Raw genomic sequence first — 22,579 nt, 5'->3', positions numbered from 1 at the left:
GGACAGTTAACACAGACACGGCTGAGCCTGTAGTAAGGGAACACGGGGACCAGAAAGGGACGGTTAACACGGTCACGGCTGAGCCGGCAGTGAGGGAACACAGAGAACAGAAAGGGACAGTTAACACAGACACGGCTGAGCCGGCAGTGAGGGAACACGGGGACCAGAAAGGGACAGTTAACACGGACACGGCTGAGCCGGCAGTGAGGGAACACGGAGAACAGAAAGGGACAGTTAACACGGACACGGCTGAGCCGGCAGTGAGGGAACACGGGGACCAGAAAGGGACGGTTAACACGGACACGGCTGAGCCGGCAGTGAGGGAACACGGAGAACAGAAAGGGACAGTTAACACGGACACGGCTGAGCCGGCAGTGAGGGAACACGGGGACCTGAAAGGGACGGTTAACACGGACACGGCTGAGCCGGCAGTGAGGGAACACGGAGAACAAAAAGGGACAGTTAACACGGACACGGCTGAGCCGGCAGTGAGGGAACACGGGGACCAGAAAGGGACAGTTAACACGGACACGGCTGAGCCGGCAGTGAGGGAACACGGGGACCAGAAAGGGACGGTGAACATGGACATGGCCGCCAGTGTTCATGTCTACTGTCCTGTCTACCCCAGGATAGAGTAGTCCTCTGCTGGGAGGATTCAGAACAGAATTTTGCAGTAATCCAATGGGGACATTCAAGAGACCAAGTTCCTTGTTCTCTTATCAGCCTTTAAATTCTTTTGTTTATAAAGTTGATTTTTTTTTTTTTTTTTTGGCACAGAATCTCACTATGTCACCCTGGGTAGAGAGCCGTGGCGTCACAGCTCACAGAAACCTCAAACTCTTTGGGCTTAAGCTATTCTCTTGTCTCAACCTCCTAAGTAGCTGGGGTACAGGCACCCGCCACAAGGCCCTGCTATTTTTTGGTTGTATTTGTCATTGTTGTTTGGCAGGCCCAGGCTGGATAAAAACCCGCCAGCTCCGTTGTATGTGCCTGGCGCCCTAGTTGTTGAGCTATAGGTGCCAAGCCAAAAGTTGATGATTTTTGATGGTAGGAAAACTAGACCATTTATATCAACCAAAATAACTAATTACCATAACCCCATCATCCTGGAGAACTGTATGCACAGTGAGTCTCACCCCCACTGAGAGATTAGAATCACCTGGGAGAATTTTTTTTTCTTTTTTAACATCTCAGGCCTGGACTCAGCCCAGGTGATATAACTCAGAATTTCTGGGTGTGAGACCCTGACATCATCAGTATTTTTTAAAACTCCCCAGGTAATTCCAGTGCACAACCATAATTAAAAACCGAGCATGATCTATAGCCAGGTGTCTTAAAATTAATTACTGTGCATACAAGTCACTTAGGTCTAGGAGAAGCCTGCATTTCTAACCAATTCCCAGGTAGGGGTTATGATGCTAACATGCACGCTCCACTCTGAGCAGCGAGGGTTTAAGCTCTATTATCCTTTCAACAAAATTGAACAAGGCATGGATGAAGGGTTCTTATAAATAAGTCTTTGAGAAACTTACTTAAACTGTGAGCCTTAATTTCTTATCTGTCAGATGACAGGGTGGACTGCAGCCATTTCATCATTCTCATGGCTCAGTGTTTAAAAATATTTGAGGAGAATCTCAAGTTGGAAGGAACCAAGATCAGACCAGTGAACACATCTGATGCTCCAGGCGTCAACGTCGGAGCTGTTAATAAGAGTACTATTACTTGGGCATTTAGTATGTTCCAGGAACCAAGATAAGCATTTCACAATGATTATTTAATTTAATAAGCTGCATTTTAAGAAGCTAAGTAACTTGCCCAAAAATGTGCAGCTGTGCAGGTGAGCCTGGGAAGAGGCCAGGCAGTCTGATTGCAGAGCCTGAGGCCTGGTTGACCAGCGCACCACAATGTTACCCAGACTGAATCATCCCTAAGAGCCATCTATATAATGGATTTAGATTTCTAGCCATTTCTGCTTCCTTATTTTGATTATCTGATATTCAGAATTATGCAAAAAACATTTGGCAGAAAGAGAAAGGGAAAAAAGGGTGCCATATTGCACATCTGAGCACACACGTCAGTGGTATGTTAACGGCACCTAAAGATGGCCATTATTTCATACGACATCCTTAATATTGGTGCACCATCTGCAGCTTAATTTCTCTGAAGAAATCCAATATGGTATTCAAGGTTTGGCTTAATAGCCTAGAAACTTCTTCAGGTGCATAAATGCCTCTTCATCTAGGCTGGATCAGAAAGCAGAGCCCAAGGGCTCGGTGTGATTGGGAGGGAGGGCGGTGGGGACTGGTGATGGAGAGAGGAGCTGAGGGAAGAACAGAGGGGTCTGGGACATATTCAGGTTTTCCGGCAAAATTCAGCACACATGGCATCTCTGGTCCTAACCACATTCAAGTGAGCATGTGTGTGCACAGGTAAGTAAGTGTGTGTGTCAGGACTGCCGGTCTAGGAAGGGCTATGCAGAGGAGAGGCCTTCGAGAGGCTGTCCACCATACAACCTCACAGCTCCTCCCCTGTGGATCTCCTTGATCCATGACTCTCATGACAACTCACTTGACCTCATCAATCAATGAGTTTATAATGAGTAGTTAGTACAGCAAGCAAGCAGAGCTGGCTTGAGCTGTGGCGCTCTCCCTCTAGGCTGTGGGCAACTCCATCTGTCAAGTAGGCCTCAAGGGAAGTTGCAAGGTCTGTGCCAACATCAACACTTTCCCTCCACAAGCGCACTTGCTCCCTTGGCTACCTGTAGGGCTGCAGAATTCTGAATCCACGGGGAAGCGTGTTTCTGGCACAAGAGTGCTGCCTGAGAGATCCCTGCTGCTGAGGCAGACTTCATGAATACCATCATTGGCTCACGAAGAAAGAAATGAGGTGTATCTCTTACAGGAAACCAACAGCTATAAACCATGTTTGACCCATAGTATCTTCCTACTTTGGTTTGAAACGCCCCCTCCCTTTTATAGTTTTAAACCTTCTACTATTAGTATCTTGGAAATCACTATTTATAAAGAAAAGTCCAAGTTGCAAACTTAAGCTCCATGGGTCATTTCCCCTGTCAAATTTTCTTAAGAAAATTTAATAGTAGCACTGTGTGTTCAATTGAGCAACTTCAAATCTTTATACCTGATGAAACAGCCCTCACTGAAGAAGCGTGACTCCTGGGGCCATTTCCCAGAATCCTTTTTTTTAACTCCCTTATAGCTGATATTCTAGTTTTCATGTATTATTTTCCTTCCTGGTTGCTTTTCTTTTCAAATTAATATCATATAGTTTAGGAACACACATTGTTACTCAGTTGTTTGTTTTTCTTGGTACGTCTTTACTCCAATTTTAATTTTTCATCTAATCCTGAAATTTGCATTTACATTGCATCCGTTTCATTTCTCTCCAAATTCAGTGCACAGCTGTATGTCTATGTATAAAAACTCCAGGGAGCACTTTACGGCTCTTTATTGGCTTAAAGAGGTGGAAACAGAGGCTCCAGAAGTCAGAATCTTGTGGAAGGAATAATAAATGTGGGAATAACCATGGTGTGGTTTTTTCCTCTACTTCAAAGCACACATTTATAGCTAACTGATCCCTTTGCTGTCCTCCTTGTGAGAATTAAGCATGTGCACATTTAATTTTCTGTTGATTCTGTGGATAAATAAAAACCAGAATTCAGTACCTGCTGTTCCTGGTCAGTGACTCATCCAGACCTTACACAGCAGGGCTCAGGACGTGGAGGAGAAAGTCCGAATGAGAGAGCAGGCAAAGAAGAAGAATGATCTAATAATGTTTAAGGCTTTAAGATCACTAGAGGACGAAACTGGGACCTAGGGAAAAGATGTGATTGCCTGTGAGCTCACACCCAGTCACTAGCAGAGCCTGTGCTGGGACCTGATTCTCCTGGTCCTAGGCAGGTGGCTTTGCCAACACCCTACATTTTCTCCCCCTAGAGAGACAGTGAAGCAGCTTCAGAATTGGAGTTCCTGGGTTTGAATCAAGGCACAGTCATTGGTGACCTTGGAAAAGTTACTTACCTCAGTTTCTTCCTGTAAGTGACATTAAAATTGTTCCCCATTTTTCTGAAATTTCAGGGTGAGAGGAAAAATTAAAATTGGAGTGAAGATGTGTATTATGTCTGTTTTTAAAAAAAAGTAATGTGTGCTCTTATTCTCTATGATATCTGAGCCGCCATGAGATGGAATGTGATCACCTGTGTGAATTATTTGGTGTGGCACCTGTCACACAGGCACTGCTCATAAATGCTGGATGCTACTGTGTTGTTGTTTTTCTACATTTGTTCTTAACTTAGGTCGAAATTAAGATTTGGGAGAACCACAGAATGGCCACAGCACCCTTGTTCATAAGATTAAAGATAAAAAACTTTTAATCAGGCTGAGTGTAGTGGCTCTCGCTATAATCCTAACTCTCTGGGAGGCTGAGGCGGGTGGAATTGCCTGAGCTTACGGGTTCCAGACCAGCCTGAGCCAGAGCAAGACCCCATCACTAAAAACAATAGCCAGGAATTGTGGTGGGCACCTGTAGTCCCAGCCACTAAGGGTGCTGAGTCAAGGGGATCACTTGAGTCCAAGAGTTTGAGGTTGCTCTGAGTTGTGATGCCATGGCATTCTACTGAGGGTGACAGAGTAAAACTCTGTCTCAAAAAAAAAAAAATAAAACCTTTTAATCAGCAAATTAAATTGTTTTAAAGACTATCAAGAATTTCTCAAATGACCTCCAAAAACTGGGAAAACTTTAAAAATTATTCAAAGGATATAGGAGAGCATTCACAATGTAACTCTCATGCGTTGGACCCACAATGAGCAAGTTTAGGAATCAGGCGTGAAGGAAGGTTGGAATGGGAGCGTGATTAGGTTTTCTCTCAGGCTGGCCGCTCTGTATGAGACAGCATTCACCTCCCCCTCATTCAGACAAGTCTGGCTTGGTACCTGCCATGTGCTGGCTTCTCTGTGTTAAACATCTGGAACACTAAATGAGTAAGCTCTACTCACTACCCTTTTGCTATGTCCTGTGAGGGAGGGCTGACTCTTTAACAAATAATTACAGAAAAATATGTGTTGTAAGACTAGTTTTTTATTCAACAAATGTGGCCGGCACTGATCTAGGTTGTTAAGCTTAACTAAGGAGCTCCCCAAAGGCTCTGTCTTCCAAAACTGTGGTCCAGAGGGAGATCAGACATGGGCTGAGCTCCATGCAACACGCCACCGTAGAAAAGTCTCAGAAGGCTTCGCCTCAGCTATCCAGAGGGACGGCGAGGGGCTTCTCAGATAGCTGTGGGTAGACATGGAGACACGGTAAGCAGAGGAAATGGGATATAAAAAACAGACAGCAAGAACTAATTGCAGTTCATAGGGCTGATAATTCTAGTTGTATTTTTTTTTTTTTAATACTAAATGCAGCTTCCAGCAATCTTGGGGAATTCTGCTGAAACAGCTAAGACCTGCACTGCTCAAGTAGCACTTACAGAAAATGTGGCTGTCATGGCTGTAGATTGCACAGCTGTGGCCCAGGACCCCCACTGGGAGGAAAATCACGGGAAAGATGTCATCCTTCTGAGTATCGCTTCTCCAGCCATGACCGCTTAGAATGTTTTGAATTCTCTTTTGAACAGGCAGCCACATTTTTGTGCTCAGGCTGTTTCTCAGAGATAGAGGTCTTTAGATATTCCTATCACCACAAGAAAAAATTAAAAAGCAGCCATTCTTCAAGTGATTGCCTGGTTCCAGCCCATACGCTCCCCTCCCCGCTTACTGAGTATCATTCACTCAGCACTGGCATAATTCCCCTCCTAAATGGAAGGTTTGCAAATGTAATTACATCAAACGATGTGTTTGTTTATATCTCCAAACCACATTCAAATGCTTGCCTATGATTTATCTTTGATATTCAATTTCATCATGCCAGTCCTCAATTTACCGTGCCCACTGGGTCTACGGTCACGGGTGGGAGGCCCATGCCTGTCTCTTGTACAGATTACAGATGGGGTTGCCTTCCTCGGGCATGAGTCAGAGTGGTCGAAAGGGAGGTTGTTCTGTTTAATCTTCATCTCTGTTTTGAGATACAAATGCATTCAGCTACAATAGGTAGTCAAGAATGAGGATGCAGCCTTGGGAACTCTTAACTCATTACTCTAGTCTGTAAAGGCTTGCCCACTGTTTCCCTTTCTGACTGTAAAAAATGACAGTGCTACTGAGGGGCTCTGAATAGTCCATCCTAAGTATATACCTGTAGAGGGAAGAAAGCTTTTGCTCCTTCTTGGTTTAGCACTGGCTTGGTAACAAGATGTATTTTTTTTTTTTTGTTAAGTGACAGACTCTCACTTTAGCACCCTCAGTAGAGTGCCGTGGTGTCACAGCTCACAGCAACCTCCAGCTCTTGGGCTTAGGCGATTCTCTTGCCTCAGCCTCCCGAGTAGCTGGGACTACAGGCACCCGCCACAACGCCCCGCTATTTTTTTGCAGTTTGGCTGAGGCCAGGTTCAAACCCTCCACCCTCAGTATATAAGGCTGATGTGCTACTCACTGAGCCACAGGCACTGCCCACAAGATGTATTGTTTCAGTACAAATAACTAGCAGGTGTTGCTTTAATTGAAAAAGTTCAAAGTTTCCATGTTCCAGATTCCCACAGGCAAACCTATCACTCTACTCATTCCGACCCTTTTTCACGCCCAATTCCTAACCTCATTCATTCATTCAAGTATTTTTAAATGTCTGCCTTGTCCAAATGTGAAAGACTTGTTAAAACCTGCAAGTCGGGGTTTAGGATGTTCTACTGATTTGTTCAGCTTTTCGGTATCTCATTTACATACAGTAACGTTCACCCATTTAAAGCATACCATTCAGCATGAGTCGGGGAGCCGTGTCCTCTCTGTCCTTTCTTCTCACCCCACCCTCCAGTGCTCTCACACGTTCGTTAGGCAGATAGTGAAGGATTCAGGATAGGGACAAAGGCGGGCGTCCTACCTTGGTGCTGCCTCGAGCACCCCCCGCACACACACTTGAGGCTCACACCCTGACATGGGTTCAAGGACAGTTCCATGTAGTTCATTCTGGGGCATGTCAGGCAGAAAAATTAATGTTAATAAAAGTCAGAATGAGATGCCACAAAAAAACAGAGGAATTAGGAAATGCCTTTCTCTTAGACTCAGAGGAACATCTCAGCGCTTATCCCAACAGACTGTGATACTCCAAATGGGAGTTGGTGTGGAGAGACCAAGTCCATGTTTTTAGTTTCCTGGTGATTTTGATGGTCGGCTAGGGAAGGGGAGTCACTGATCCTCTCTCTTGAAACTCTGCATAGCAGTCTTCCTTCCATAATTCCAGGATTTCTGACACTAGGTCCTTATATCCAAGCGTCCCTGACATTGCTCCATTTATACAGGTACTATCTTTAAGTGGTTTTAAATAAATGCCAATCTCACACACACCCTTCACCCACAAGAACATGCTCCACACACAAAATCATACCCTCCTAAAGGAACACGTTCCAGGTCTATAGCAAAATGGAAGATTAAAACACAATCGGTCTCTTCCACAGCAACTTCCTAAAGATGAGTGTTAATGAATTCCTACTTTTTGCTCTCGGCAAGGAACTAGGTGGGCACCAGAGGCTCGGAATCAAAAGACAGGCCTTTCCCATGAAGAAACCCTGTCAGTTTGTTTAGTGGGAAATTAATTACAGACGTGTGCACAAAGGATTCTGGTACAGGGTGAGGAACCATGATGGAGGCATGTACTGGTTAGGGTGGGAGCAAATCAACGGCCTCTAACCCTGTTATTAAAAGGGGCCAGTGAAGAGTGACACTTAGGCTGAATTTACAAATTCTAGCTTAACATATTATTGCACAGCTGAGCGACTATAGCTAATAATAGTATATTATTATTCAAAATGGCTAGAAGAGTAAATTTCAAATGTCTTCACCACAAAAAATAAGTATTTGAGGTGATGGATTTATTAATTTGCTTGATGTAATTTTTCCATGTGCTTCTCATCCATCGTAATGTCACTTTGTACCCATAAATGTATATAACTATAATCTGTCAATTCATAATAAAAAATAATAGAAAAGAGCAGAAAAATCTGTGCGTGAGCTTTGGGTTGGGGCACATTTTAGAATGAATTTGTGGAAAGGCAGATCATGTGTGCAGGAGAAACACAGGTTTCCCTCCCCCGGGCAGAGTGGAGGTAGAGGGGTGTGGGGCAGCCTGGTCCCCAGCCATGCCACCCTGAGTGGGAAATCATTGTGAGGGCCATTTGACTTCCTGTGGTCTCTTTTCTCTAAGCTCCATGCCCTTCCACCCACCACTTCTATAAGAGACAGAAACTTGAGGTTAAGAGCTCCTCTATCAACCCTGGTGAAATACCTTTTCCATATTTTTATTTTTTTAGCATTTTATTTTATTTTTACATATACATGTGTTAATTAGGTTTCCATTTTTTTTTTGCCTTCACAAAATTAAAAAGACTTAAATTTTAATAACAATAATGATGTTTAGAATAAGGACTAGAAACAAAAACCTCGTAAAGTACGAACGAACATACATACATTCAGAAAAGGAATCAGACAATTGCTACATCGAAATAGTAAGCAATAATAATAATCATATTCCAAAGAATAGTAACAATAGTAAGCAACAATAATAATATTCCAAAGAAAGTAACATTCACGTTGTCAAATAAGAGTATGTCTATTATAGAATGCTTTGACTCTGAGATTCAGTATGGAGTCATCAATTAGTTTTTTTTAAGTCTCAAAAAATAGACAACTAATATTTATAAATAAAAGTAAAAGATAATTTCAAAAAGCAGGTCATGCTAAATCTTATAGACAACAGAAAAAGAAGAAATAACATCAAAATCATTCTACTTGATCTGGGTACACCTGATATTAAAGTTGGAGAAAATATATTATTATAAAGGGGAAATACCTTTTCTGTACCTCACCTACCTCGCCAGCATCAGGAGCTAGCTTTTCATGTTTTTCTCTGTTCTTTCCTTGGCTATCAGAAAATAACCATGAAGCGCCCCAACCTGTATTCTCTTCAGGGATGTTGTGGAATTGAGAAATGGAACATAAATTTGACCTCCTAATTGCCGTTGGACAATAAGAATAATAAAACCTGCAAAAGACAAATTGGTGCAATAAGCTTGGAGGCCTTGAAGGTTTTGTCTTCTCCGTTTCTTTTCTTTGTCTTTACACTCAAAGGGGTGATTCATTTATGAAAAACATCGTTGGAAGAAAAGACAGAGGCTTATAATATTTTCCATGTGGAGCTTATTTCATATAAAGATTCAAAGACATAAAACAAAATGATGAATTCGGAATATGAGATCTTTGCTGTGTAAGAGTTATTAAATTTGAAATAATTACACATACATGTAGTTATTCCGGACATAGCCTTCTTTTTCACCCATAACAAAAATTATATAAATGTCTAAAAGTCAAGTAAGAAAGTGCTGTTGCTAGCCTGAATCTAATAGCATAAACAACCTATTAATTGTTCAAGAACTCTAAGATCTTTAATGAGGTTCTACTGTAGAATATTAGTCATATGTCAATGAATCATTGACACTCCTCATTATCAGAAAAACAATGGTTCTTTAGTGAGTGTTTATATCCCTAAAGTGATTTTTATACTTCAACTGTGGTAAGCTGAGCTGAAACAATTTTTTTTCAGGTTTTCTTTGTAAATTTTATTTTCTGTTAAGAATAATTCCTGAGACCATTTTGATTGTCCCCAGGGATTGTTTGGAAAGTGACTGCTCCTCATCACAATGACTGGACTTGTTTCCAATGCTTAGAAAGCTACTTGGCCTAGATGTTTAAAAGTCAAATCATTCTCATTTCTACGCAGGTCTGATTACAACAACTTCAAGGAAACTGGATCGAGAGCAGCAGGCAGAACATTTTCTGGAGGTAAGCTCAAAGAGAGAACTGGAATTCATCAAAAGTGACCTTTGCTATACTTCTTTAACTTTCAACATAAACTAGAACTTTAATGAAGTGTATTTGAACAGAGGGTTTGAAAATGAAGCCCTTTCTCTGGGACTAGTGTGTCCGGCACTTGGAGATTTCTGGGACATTCTGTGCGGAGCAAGACTGAGGGGAAGCTTTTGCCTTTTGCTGAACACTGGGAGATGTGCCAACATCTCTGCCTCCACCGCAGACTTTTGTCAATAATCAGAAGAGAAAGGTCAGGAGCCGAGTGGGACAGAGACATAAAAGGGGAAGGAACAGAAAGTGCTCCATTGATGGAGAAATGTCTGCCAGCCCCCTTTTGTCTCATCTTGGGGTGAGGCTTGAGGGAGAGGTGGGTGCTGGTGCAATCACTGTCCAAGATGCCTGTCCCTGAGACCATAAAATGGTCTCCTAGAATTCATTAGGACAGAAACAGCAGCCATAGAAACGCATAAGAGCATTATTTTTGGAGAGAACAAGGAAAAAACCCACCTACGATGAGAAAATAGATATGGAAGAGCTTTGTAGAACATTCTTTCTGTATCTATATCACGTATCTTTATTGGGAAGCTTGAAGTCTTGGTAGTTGTATGACACTGTGATTCAAGTGTCACAGCGTGACATGGGGCATATGACAGTACTTAGCACTTAGGACTTTGTTAAGGATTTGTAACGTGGCCATGATTCTAAAATGATTTTTAGTCCCTAAGAACCACACACCTACTGGAATCCACATTGCCACACACACAAACACACAGCTCAGATCTTGTGTAGAATCTCTTCCAGTATCCTCTGCTAAGTCAGGTCCGCCTTGATGACTTATTTGAAGAACACCCACCCCTTGGACACCTTGCTTTTGGAGCTGCCCTGACCTGATTACCTGGAAGCCCAGATGATTACCTGAAGCCTCAGTTTCTCCTACTGCAAAATCTAGCAAATAATTACCATCCCCTATACCTCAATGGACCACTACCATGATCAAACCTTACATTTTGTATCAAAGTATTTTCAAAACTTTTAAAGCATTACACATCATAACCGATCATTATCACACAGCACTATGATAACCCTTTTAAGACATTGCTATCATCTCATAAAGATAAAAGACTTCAGCCTGCCAAAAAGTAATTGTAATAATTCTATTTTCAAAATCATATTAATGGGCTGCAGTACTTACCTGGTCTGGAATGAGAGTACATTTGCAAAACTAATAGCACCTGAGGTTATATTTACGTGCGTCTTCCTTCTCCGGAGGAGAGTCCAGGATGCCTGGAAAGGCTGTGTTCTGAGATAGCTGAGCCCACTGCCTTCCAGCAGGAAGCAGGGCGGCCTCTTGCTAGCTGGAGAATCTCGCCGAGATCACTTACTGCCCTGTTGCTCACACTGAAGCACCCGCTCTCCTGGAGAGAGGGGAGGTCGTGCCGTTACAGGTTGAATCTGTGGCAGAGAAATGAGGCAAGAGTGTTGTCCCAGCATTTGAATTCACTTTGTAGAAGAACTCTTAACGGCTTCCTAGCCTTTCCAGACTCACCTAAGTACGGAGTAACATTTGAGTACTTTGAACTAACACAGATTCGGATCTCAAACATCACTTCTCAGTACAGGGGAAGTATCCCCTTATCAGAAATGCTTGGGACCGTTTTGGATTTTGGAATATTTGCATTGCACCCAGTTGAGCATCCCGCAACTGAAAATTCAAAATCCAGAATGTTCCAGTGAGCACTGGAGGATCTAATGGCACTCAAAGTTTCTGATTTTGGAGCATTTCAGATTTTGGATTTTTGGATCAAGGATATTCAAGTTGTACCTGGTATAATCTGCATGGGAAGGAGGATAGCATAACAATTAACAACCTCATAGGGTTGTTAGGACATAAAAATATAAAAATATCCGGTCCAAGGTCTGGTGCTAAATAGAGGTTCAGGACAGTGTAGTTGTAATCATGTGGTTTAATTGTTATCACGTGCTGACATAATACCTGAGCCCTCCTGAAGATTTCGCTTCCTCTCCTCACTCCAGGAAGACTGGTGGCTCCAGGCATCTGAAATGCCAAAGGAGCCCCTGGTGGCAGCCACTGGACTCAGCTGTGTACCAGGGACTGTCCCTAGTGCTGGAGACACAGCGTGAGCTGGGAGAATGGAGAGGCACACGATAAAGGCACAGGCGCTGTAACTTCAGAGGGAAACTCCCTGAGGCCACCAAAAGATAGTCCAGGGACAGTGCCCAGAAGGAGGGCAATGGGCAGTGCTGAGTAGACTGTCGGAGGCTTTTTGAGGAGCTTAGATTTGGTGCATTGGCGATATGATGCCAAGATTGTGTTCAAGAAACACTGGGAAGACCAGTGTGAAGTACGATATAAAGGCCGAGCAGGGCAGGAGGAGAATCAAGCTGGAAAGCAAATGAAGGGCTGTGGTCAGGATGCCGCGTGCTGTCCTGAGCACAGAGATCGCTGGAGATTGTGACTGCCAGGATGCGTCTGCCGTCGTAAGGGACGGCTGGCTGCCCTGCTGGGTCGGGGCAGGGACTGTAAGTGGCAAAGCTATTCTAGAGATCCAGGTGAGAGGCGATGGTGGTTTGAAGGACGGTAAGGGCAGTGGGTCAAGAAGGGAATTGTTGTCTAGCTCAAATCCCATCCTGGTCCCCGCTAACAAGCAGCATACCGGCTTTTCCAAAGTCTTAAGAGGGGATATTTTTAAAACTGTAGGTCATCCGAAACGTGCCAGCCTGGCCTGCAGCGCACCCCGTTGCCCCTTCCGGCTCCCAGGACCCCCACCATGTGCCCTTTCATTTAGTAAATCTCCAGCTAAGGCTTCCAGAAACCAGCTGCATCTCAGCCGGCTCCTCCTCCCCACTTTACACGCTCTTGCTTTGCTCTCTACACGCTACAGTTCTGGACCACATTATTTTTTTGGTCTATATACTAGGGCTGCAAGAGTTTGAACAACAGTAATTCCTTTTTTTTTTTCTAAATGGATCATGGAACAAATTCTGCTCTAACTAGCCCTGCAAAAATTATTAAAGTAACTTTATTGAGAGTGCAGAATGGAGTGCTCTGTTGTCCTGTGTACACAAATTTTTGTAACTGCTGATCCATTTTGAGAGTGGTAAGGGCTGGGTGTGAGTAATTAACCTCCTGGAGATTCTTTAATTGTCAAGATAACTGTGTACTCCTCTTAAACTCTTATTAACCTTCTGGCTCTATTTCATCTGTCTTCTTACTGATAAAGTAACATTCTTTATTATTCTTGAATAATAAATTCTTGAATATTCTTGAAAGAAACTTACATAGCAGGAACACTTCTGAACAGGTCACTAGGAGGACAGTGATATTAATGATCTGTGTGCAGTTTGCTAACCCCCAGGGTAGAAAACAGTTGGCTGTGTACTGCTGACAGTGTCCATAGATTTAAGATCTTCAGCTTGACCATGTATGTGCTATAAGGGGGTTTGAGTCTGTGAGTATTCACCTTAATCTGTGACTATAAAGCAGGGGTTGTTGTTTTTAGAAGCCAAAGGATTTGCTACAGCAACAAGAGCAGCAAAGAACTGTAGGCAAATTCACAAGTGCGGCTTGTACTTGGTAAAGTCTAAGTATTGATTAACTCTTGCCTGGTGTGGAAGGCTGTTATGTGAAAATACTGGCCTGATCTTTTCCGCCTACCATAAAATGCAAAACTACAGAGCTTTTAGCTCGCTGATTCAAAGCCGTATACCTTCCCTGATACCCAGTTATGGTTATAGAGGGGACAGGAACTAATCCCCGCATAGAGAGTTGATAATGGATCCGTAAACTAAACAGTGAACTAATGTTTCAGCATAGTGGCTGTCACTCCGGCCCTGATTATTTCATTACCAGAGAAGGCAGCTGTGAAACAGGGAATAAATGTACTAACTTTTTCGTATAATATAATCACTTCTCCGGACTGTTTTCTCACCTATGAGATGTTTAAGCTCCCCGTGGGCATGAAACTTGATTTATCAAGGTAGTGAAGAGAAGTTGTGTGGGCAAGTCTGCCTATTAAATTCGGTCCTACCTGGTACAGCTCACAGAGAGAGCTTATGGGGGCTACTGAACCACTTTGGGGCTCCTTTCCCTCATCTGTACAGTGGGACAATTCCTACCCTAGGGTCAGTGTACAGAGTAGATGAAATGGCAGGTGCAGCCTGCTCTGGTCCCCTCTGTTAGACAGCACATGTCATCACCAGTGGGTGTGGTCACCACACACTCTCTTGCTCTTCTCTGCACTCAGACCATCTTTCCCTGGACGTAAGGGACACTCAGTAAATACATGGATGTCTGATTACAGGAGAGACCTTTGCCTCACTCCTAAATGAGATCATGGAGGGGGTGATATTAACAGAGGAGAAAGGATGGGATTAGAGACAGAAAGAAGGAGCTCTCCGCCTCTTTTCCATCTGCCTGGGCTTCGCCAACTTAAATTAACTTCAGTCTTCTTTTCCTTCATCTGTATAATGGGGGTAGTAATACCTACCCCATAGATTAACTACACAGAGGTCCTGGCACGCACAGAAACCACTCCCCGGGGCTTGCTGCCTCCCTGTGCTCCCTCCTCTCCTCCTCAACAGACTCCTTCTTCATCCCCTTTCTTTTTCTGTGCTGTCTCCAGTAGTTTGAATAGCTTAGAGCAGTTTGATTATTCTTAAACGATATATCTACTTAAATAATCCTATAGTCCTAGCTTAATTATGTGTGAATCTTTATCTTGCTTGCTGAAGAATATTATTTTGCCTCCCTTTTGATCTTGAAATGCTTCTCTGTTCAGGGCTGGCTGGTTCTGATAAAAGTCTCCCAAAGAGAACAGAGAGTATTTCATTTGCAAATCAAAACAGATGACAAGGCCCCAGCAGCCAGCACGGAGACAGACGATGAGAAATCATGTTGTACGTGTGCACACAAGTTGGAGCAGCCCAGGGAACGTGGTGAGATTTTATGGGGAAGCTGGCACAGAAACCAAAACCCATTACAGCAGGTACCCTAGCGCGGCAGGAATGCTTATTATTTAGTATCTGTCCATTTAACAAACTCATCCGTCGTCCTCTGCGAGATAAAACTCATGTTGACTGTTTTTCCCTCCTGTCTGAAATTCTTTTTCTAGTTTTAGTTTCTGAGGGGGAAAAAAATACTGCTCCTCAGTAAGTTTTTATAACATTTCCTCTTGCCCTAGGATGCAAATCGATTTCTTCTGAGTGTACATCCTAAGTGGTTTCTTACTCTGCTAAGCATCTGCTTTTAAAATGATGATAATTTTTGGTGGAGAAGAGCTGCAGGCCCATTTCAACCATTCAACAGTCCACATTTTCATAAATTAACTCTAAGAAAAATGGAAGTTTCTTATATTAGGTCCTTTCTGCCACCCTCAAAAAACTCCACAGGACTATCAGTAAGCCCTCAAAAAAAATGGTATAAAAAAGCAGCATGTTGCAAACATCAGCCTTGGAAGGAAAGATAGTCAAAAAATTCTTGTTCCAGAGATGCCGGGAGAGCAACCATACCCAATAAATGCAGCTGACCTCCTCTCACCCGTTTCTTCCATTCTGTCTTCACGACCACCTCTGTTCTGGCCTTAGTTAACATTCTTATTATAGCAACGTCAATAAACTTAATGGAAATTCACTCTTTCTGTTTTTCCTTCCCTTCTTAAAGGCTTTCAAATGCCTGTTCGAGGTTTGGCGTTGGGCCAGGTACCAAGGTTTTGTTACTGGAGTTTGCGTGTTTTCCCCAGTGGATGTTTTTTCCTTTGACTTTCACACTAAGGTCTACTAGAGTACTTAACTCTGTAGATCATAAAGGGAGCTGCTTTGGTTAGCGGCTGTCTTAGCATCAAGGAGCTGTGTTTCATTCATACCTTCCAAACTGTTCTCTCCAATTATATAGATGCAGACTCTGTGACCTAGAAGGGAGAGGTGAGAGATCCAAGGTCATACATCCCCTCCATAGTTATCCACGATCGGTCTTCCTCTCTTTATAGAACAGATAAGGCTCTAAATATCCATCATCTGTGAAATGTGGCAAATCAAATCTTCTTTTCTCATTCTCCTATTAGTAGACTAGTCAAGGATGGCTGCTGGTACTCCAAGGAGTGGTTGTGGTGGTGGTGACAGAGGCAGTGACAATGGTGGTGCCCCGGTGGAGGTGGTGGTGGTAGCACAGTGATGATAGGACTAGTGGTGATGTTGGTGGTTGTGATGATGGTGGTGGTAAAAAGGGTCTGGTAGTGGTGGTGATGGTGATGATGAGAAGGGGATGGTGGTGATGATGGCAGTGGTGATGATGATGATGTGGATGGAGGTAGTGTTGATGAGGTGATAATGGAACTGGTGGTGATGATGATGATGGTGATGATGAGAAGGGGATGGTGGTGGTGATGATGATGTTGTGGATGGAGGTAGTGTTGATGATGTAATAATGGAGCTGGTGGTGATGAGAAGGGGATGGTGGTGGTGATGGCAGTGGTGATGACGATGATGTGGTGGAAGTAGTGATGATGATAACAAGGGAGCTGGTGGTGATGATGGTGATGGTAGAATGTCTCTAGGGGAGGAGTGAGGGTTGGCATTTCTAATTCTACAGAACAGTCCAGGTTGATGTAGGCACTTAAGAACAATCCTTTTTGCAATATTCTCAGGAGTGTGAATGCAAATGTACCACTCAATTTTCCCATTTGACTGGTAAATATTGAATCAGACACATACAAACAAACTTTTCAAAGCAAATATCAATTCTCTGAGCTAGCATATTCAAAAAAGACTTTATAAAATGCCCAGGGATGAGCAGATAATTAGAGGAACAGCACTTACAGGGGTGGGTAGAGGGGGAAGTCTGTGGCCCCACCTGTCCCTTTTAACAAGCCTTTTCCAGCAGCAGGTACCGAAGCAGGCAGTCTAGCATCATCAGAAAACCTCCCTAAAACAAAATCAGGTTTATGTTCCAAATCCTTCTATATTACATGTTGACTATTCTTTCATTTTTTTTTAACAGTGGAAGCCGATGAGCTCCTGTTCTAATGATGTTTGATAGAAAGGGAGATTTCTTTTCTCACATGTCCTCATAATTTGTAATATCCTCACAATGAAGTAATTCACATATTTTGTAGAATGGAAGGAGTTTCTTGTCTCCTCTTTACACCACATCATTTCAAAATGTGCCTTTGAGGCCCATAACAAAATGAGAAATGAGCCTGTGGCTGACTCTTTTTTATTATTATTATTTTGTAGTTTGGGGCCAGGGCTGGGTTTGAACCTGACACCTCCAGCATATGGGGCCGGCACCCACTCCTTTGAGCCACAGGTGCCACCCTTGTGGCTGACTCTTAAGAGACCGTGTTGAGCTGGAAATGATGGCCCGGGAGGACTCGGGTAGGATCTCAGCCAAGAGCCATCTCCACACAGTCTCTTGCCTGTCTGAACCCAGTGAAGGAAGGGGGCTTTGGTCCTTGGATTTCATGGAGTTTCACAGGCATTTTGTCTGCTGTTTCCTGAGCACTAATTCTTTACTTTTCAATTTTGCTAATCTGTGCCCCTGGTTAACCTCCAGGTTAATAATTTGTATGCAGACACTTCTACACTAGGAGAATTGTCTGGGGGGAAAAAAGTCTTTGATTCCATAAATAGCCACCTCTAATTGACCTGTTTTTGAAAACTTGTGTTTGTTTTGTTCTCCCATCTATCTGACACTAACTAGTAGAGCGACAGTAGATGAAACCTGTTCTCTTGGAGCTGGGGAGGTTCTTCCACATGGCGGCTCAGCCCAGAAATGGAAATGTGGGGCTCGGACAGCTCTGCTCACTCACCCTGCTCGGCTGATTATTGCTCCGGGCAGGTCACAGCTTGCTGAGCTTTGCACACAGGCCACAGGGAGCTGAGGCCCTGCTTTGTTTGCACTTGTGAATGGTTTCTGAATGTGCTTCTATCTTGCTCTTCAAGTCTTCCAGGCTAAGCAGTTGTAATGTCCTCAAGCTCTGGTTGGGTTCTGGGGCATCAAGGGAGAGGCCCTGTTAGCCAGTAGGGTTAGTTTTGCACCAATGGCTTAGCCCTTCTCAGAAAAGGGATGCAAAGCTTCCTACATGGCTCTGAAAAATCAAGAGAACTCTCAGCTGTGAATGCCACGCCCGGAGCCCATTCTGGCTTCTTCCCCTGGTGCAAGGATGGTAAATAGATCCTCTGCCCTTTGCTTATATGGCTCCTTTTCTCTCTTTCCTTTGTGTCATTTTCCTAGCTTATTTTGTGCTATGCACTCTCTGAGCTGCAGAATGATCTGTCCAGTGTAATTTCATCTGGGCCCTTCAGAAACCACAGAAGCCCGTGCCTAACCCCAGATGCGGATGACCCATTCGAACGCTCCAAGTCTGTCTGTAGGAGTATAAAACACGTAATGGCAGCAGGTTTAGGACGTGAGATTCAACTCAAGTGTTTCTGTTAATGATCAGGAAGAACTACTTGGGTTTGCTTCCTCCTGCAGTGGACGGGCAGCTTTGCTCAAATGAGCTGCTGTTTCAAGACCTTTCCAGTGACTTGCTCTTGTGGCAAATCAGGGGTTACCAACCTCATTTATTTTGTGGCAAGACTGGTTCACTGAAATGCGGAGAGGGTTGTCAGCATTCGGATGTAGCATACTATAGCAAAAATACATCAGGAGGGTCTGGATGTCGGAGACAAGGAAAATGCGATAGGTTGGTAGTCAAACGAATACGATCAGTTTCTTCAAAATTGAAAAAAAAAGTGTAATAAATTTAGTTATTTTTTGGATTGTATTTCACACAATTTATTCCGTAAGACTTAGTGAAAAATAAAACTCTATCACAATGTCCCCGTTGTGATAGTCTCTTTAAGGTTTATATCAAAATAATCCTGCACTGTAAATGTAGTCGAGATGCTTAAAGCACAGGATTTTGAAACAGACGTAGCCACTCACTGTCTGTGTAACCTTGTGCCAAATCACCTAATCTAAACCTTAATTTCCTCACCTATAAAAATGGGACAATAATAACCTTCTTTATAGGATTTTGTAAGGATTAACACGTTACTTGTGCACTGCACATACTGTGTTCAGGATAAGCTAGCTGTTAGGATTAGAAGCTTAAAATTTTTCCTGATTCCTGAAACAATCTTCTTGTGACAAAATTCTGAGTACTTAGACCATGATATGATGCATTGTATTTATAATTTGATTCATATACTTATGAATATACCTATGATGCTTTAATAAGATAGCAACTATGAATGAGCTTAGAGAAGTTCTTGGAACAGACTATGCAATCTAAAGAATATTAATTAATTTCTGGAAGAGGAGCCCCACATTTCAGAGACTTATCAGCTCCCATTGACCAGCCTCCATGGAAATAGACTGTACCCATGTTAAGTTGGAATAGCTCATTCTTTAAAGATAGGCTAATGGGTCACCCATGGGTCTGGCCTATGAAGAAAGCCCAGGGGCTCTCTGCTTGGATCTGTCCCTCTCTCTGGCTTTCTAACCCAGAAACTGAGTTGGAGACTAAGGCATCCAAGGTCCAGTGGCAGAGTGGTAGTATTCACCCAAATCTAGGAACTCCATAAATTAGTCTTGAGACTAGGATGGGACAGCTTGAGATTAGGATGTTTGTACAGCTAATTTCCCTGGGTCGGTGATCTCCAAACCTACCCAGCTTTGTCACTAACCCCAAGCTTTCCCTTAAAGGCTTTAAACTGTGTTCCATTGTTAATGGGTTCCCTCCTTCACTGGGTTCAGACAGGGATGGGTGTGGAGATGGCTCTTGGCTGAGACCCTACCCGAGTCCTCCCAGACCATCATTTCCAGCCTCAACAGGGTCTCTTAAGAGTCAGTGTGTATATTTAATATTTAAATACCTAATGGGAATTTTTTTGTGTTTCATTCAGATGACAAAACCTCAGTTGTTACATAGAAATATGTATGAGCGTTCAGGAAATTCTCCGTGTAGGTGACTCGTGGCCTGGTTAATATCAGCAACAAACGTCCTACTTCAACTCTCGTTGCTCTTGGTGGTGTCCAGTGCCACTTCTGCTCAGGGTGTTCTCAGCTCTCTTAGAGAGCTGCCAGATGAGCTGCACAGAAGTGCTACATCTTCCTTCTTCCTGGCCTTGCCTCTGGGGACGGTGACCAGTAGGAGGGACAGCCAGGGCAGAGGAGCATTCCTCAGAGTTGCACCTCAGCACCTAGACCCATGCTGAGGACATACTGGGCTCTCCGGGAATGTTGTTGGAGTTGAAATTTAGGGTTCCAGGTAACCCACATACCAGGTAATCCATGCTTCAAAGGGTTCATTGATCTGTCCCAAGATGCCCAGAAAGAGAGTTAAACACGCAGAAGAGGCCTTGGCCTGAGGTGCGCAGGGCTCTTGGGGCATCAGCTGACATGCAGGATAGGAACGGGCCTCACCCCCTCACCCCACTGTCTCTCCCTCTCACCTGGGCCGGGGCCACTTGCCAACCTCAGCTTGTGTTTGGAGCCTAAAAGCAGTTCCTAAATCACATTTACCTACTGAAATCTATCCTCCTCAGAAGGTCATAAATACATCATTCAGAAGGAACATTTTAGATTTTTCATGAGGTATCCTGTTATAATTCTTGGCATGCCACGCTATAGACTTTTAAAGATGCTGATAAATCTTACAATTGGATGTGGGGCTAAGCTCCAAGCTAATGAATACTTTGCTGTTATGTAATTGAGATAAAATCTACTTTTAGGTGACTACTTTCAAATACAATGGGAAAAGGTCAGTATTTTTAAAAATGTATAAGTACTCATTAGCCCTCTTAAGAAGCTTGACAAAGACAAGCACTTTAAAGTAGGCAACCAGTTTGAGTAGAGAGGGCTTCCGACCAATCCAGAATGTCTTCTGACTTTTTCCACATAAAGAGGGACTCAATTTATTCTTACTTTGTTTTTAAATTGAACTATGTGAAAGCAACTTTTGACCCCCCACTGGAAACCAAATGACTGAGTTTTTCTCTTCCTGGCTTAGAGGAGGCTCCCTCACATAAGTTTGGCAAAGTCTCAACTTTATAACCTTGAAGGCCTAAGGTTAGGCCTTCTCCTTTCATTACGTGAAGAAGTTAAAAAGGCTGCAGTTAAATTTAAAACAACGTGATAGCCTCGCCCGCAGTAAGACAAAATACAAGCAGACACTCTCAAGGTCTGCAGGGATTAGCGCCATGCACTTGTTCGGCTCCAGCTGGACAACCTGATTGCAGTTTTCATTTAGCATTTTTACAACGAGAGACGTTGTTCTGTCTCCATCAGCAGTAGCCGGGACATGCTTGCTCGGCCTCTGAAGAATTACAAATCTCTTCGTACATAGCTCTGACAGACTCAAGACGTGTGTTTTGATACGTGCAAAAATCCCATTTACCCCTCTTCAAAACTCATGCTTCCAGAAGCAAGTGATTTAAAAGTTCCTGTCATACCACAAGGACGTCAGCATGTAAGGAAGAGTGACATCAGTTTCTCATGTTTTAAAGTAGGTGTGTGTATACCTCAGCAAAAGGGAGAGAATTAGAAGCTATTCCAAAAATCCTCTTTTAGAAGTTGCAAATTGCCTAGCCGGGCATTGTGGCGGGCACCTGTAGTCCCAGCTACTCGGGAGGCTGAGGCAAGAGAATCGCTTAAGCCCAGGAGTTGGAGGTTGCTGTGAGCTGTGTGATGCCATGGCACTCTACTGAGGGCCATAAAGTGAGACTCTGTCTCTACAAAAAAAAAAAAAAAAAAGAAGTTGCAAATTGCCTATGGTAGGATTTTTTTAAATGCCACTATTTCTTTTTTTTTTTATTTTTTTTTTTATTGTTGGGGATTCATTGAGGGTACAATAAGCCAGTTACACTGATTGCAATTGTTAGGTAAAGTCCCTCTTGCAATCATGTCTTGCCCCCATAAAGTGTGACACACACTAAGGCCCCACCCTCCTCCCTCCATCCCTCTTTCTGCTTCCCCCCCCATAACCTTAATTGTCATTAATTGTCCTCATATCAAGATTGAGTACATAGGATTCATGCTTCTCCATTTTTGTGATGCCACTATTTCTAATGATAAGATAATTAGAAACCTGTAACTAGTGATACATGAGAAATATATAAAATATAATACACGTTCATTGTAAACAAAAGAAAGAGAGAAAAAGACGTAAAAATCAGCAAATAAAAATTTGATAGCAACCATAACTTCCCCTCTGCAATGATGATCACTTTTCACATTTTGGCATGTAATTATTCAGAAACTTTTTGGCATTTATGTATATACACGCATATATTTCATATAATCTCACATAAAATTTTCTAAACATTATAATAATTCTGTACATATTATTTTAAATAACATTTTTTGTTTATGAACCTAGAATGGATGCTTTTCTTTTTTTGTTGTTTTTTTTTTTTTGTTTGTTTGTTTTTTTGAGACATAGTCTCACTATGTCACCCTGGGTAGAGTGCCATGGCATCACAACTCACAGCAACCTCCAACTCTTGGGCTTAAGCCATTCTCTTGCCTCAGCCTCCCAAGTTGCTGGGACTACAGGCACCCGCCACAACACTCAGCTATTTTTTTTTTTGATTGTAGTTGTCATTGTTGT

The 22,579-nt window shown here is 43.0% G+C and overlaps 1 protein-coding gene across 1 annotated transcript in view; it reads left to right on the top strand.

Moving 5' to 3' along the window:
* Nucleotides 1-22,579, top strand: part of FAT3 (FAT atypical cadherin 3) — a 768,910-nt gene that overhangs the window by 532,815 nt on the left and 213,516 nt on the right. The window contains exon 4 of the mRNA XM_053561979.1: nt 9,877-9,938. Coding sequence (XP_053417954.1) covers nt 9,877-9,938 — 62 coding nt within the window. The remainder of the gene's footprint in view (nt 1-9,876; nt 9,939-22,579) is intronic.

This window comes from Nycticebus coucang, chromosome 14, assembly GCF_027406575.1.
Source record: "Nycticebus coucang isolate mNycCou1 chromosome 14, mNycCou1.pri, whole genome shotgun sequence".
Lineage (NCBI taxonomy): Eukaryota > Metazoa > Chordata > Mammalia > Primates > Lorisidae > Nycticebus > Nycticebus coucang.
This window is presented reverse-complemented; position numbering and strand designations above follow the sequence as displayed.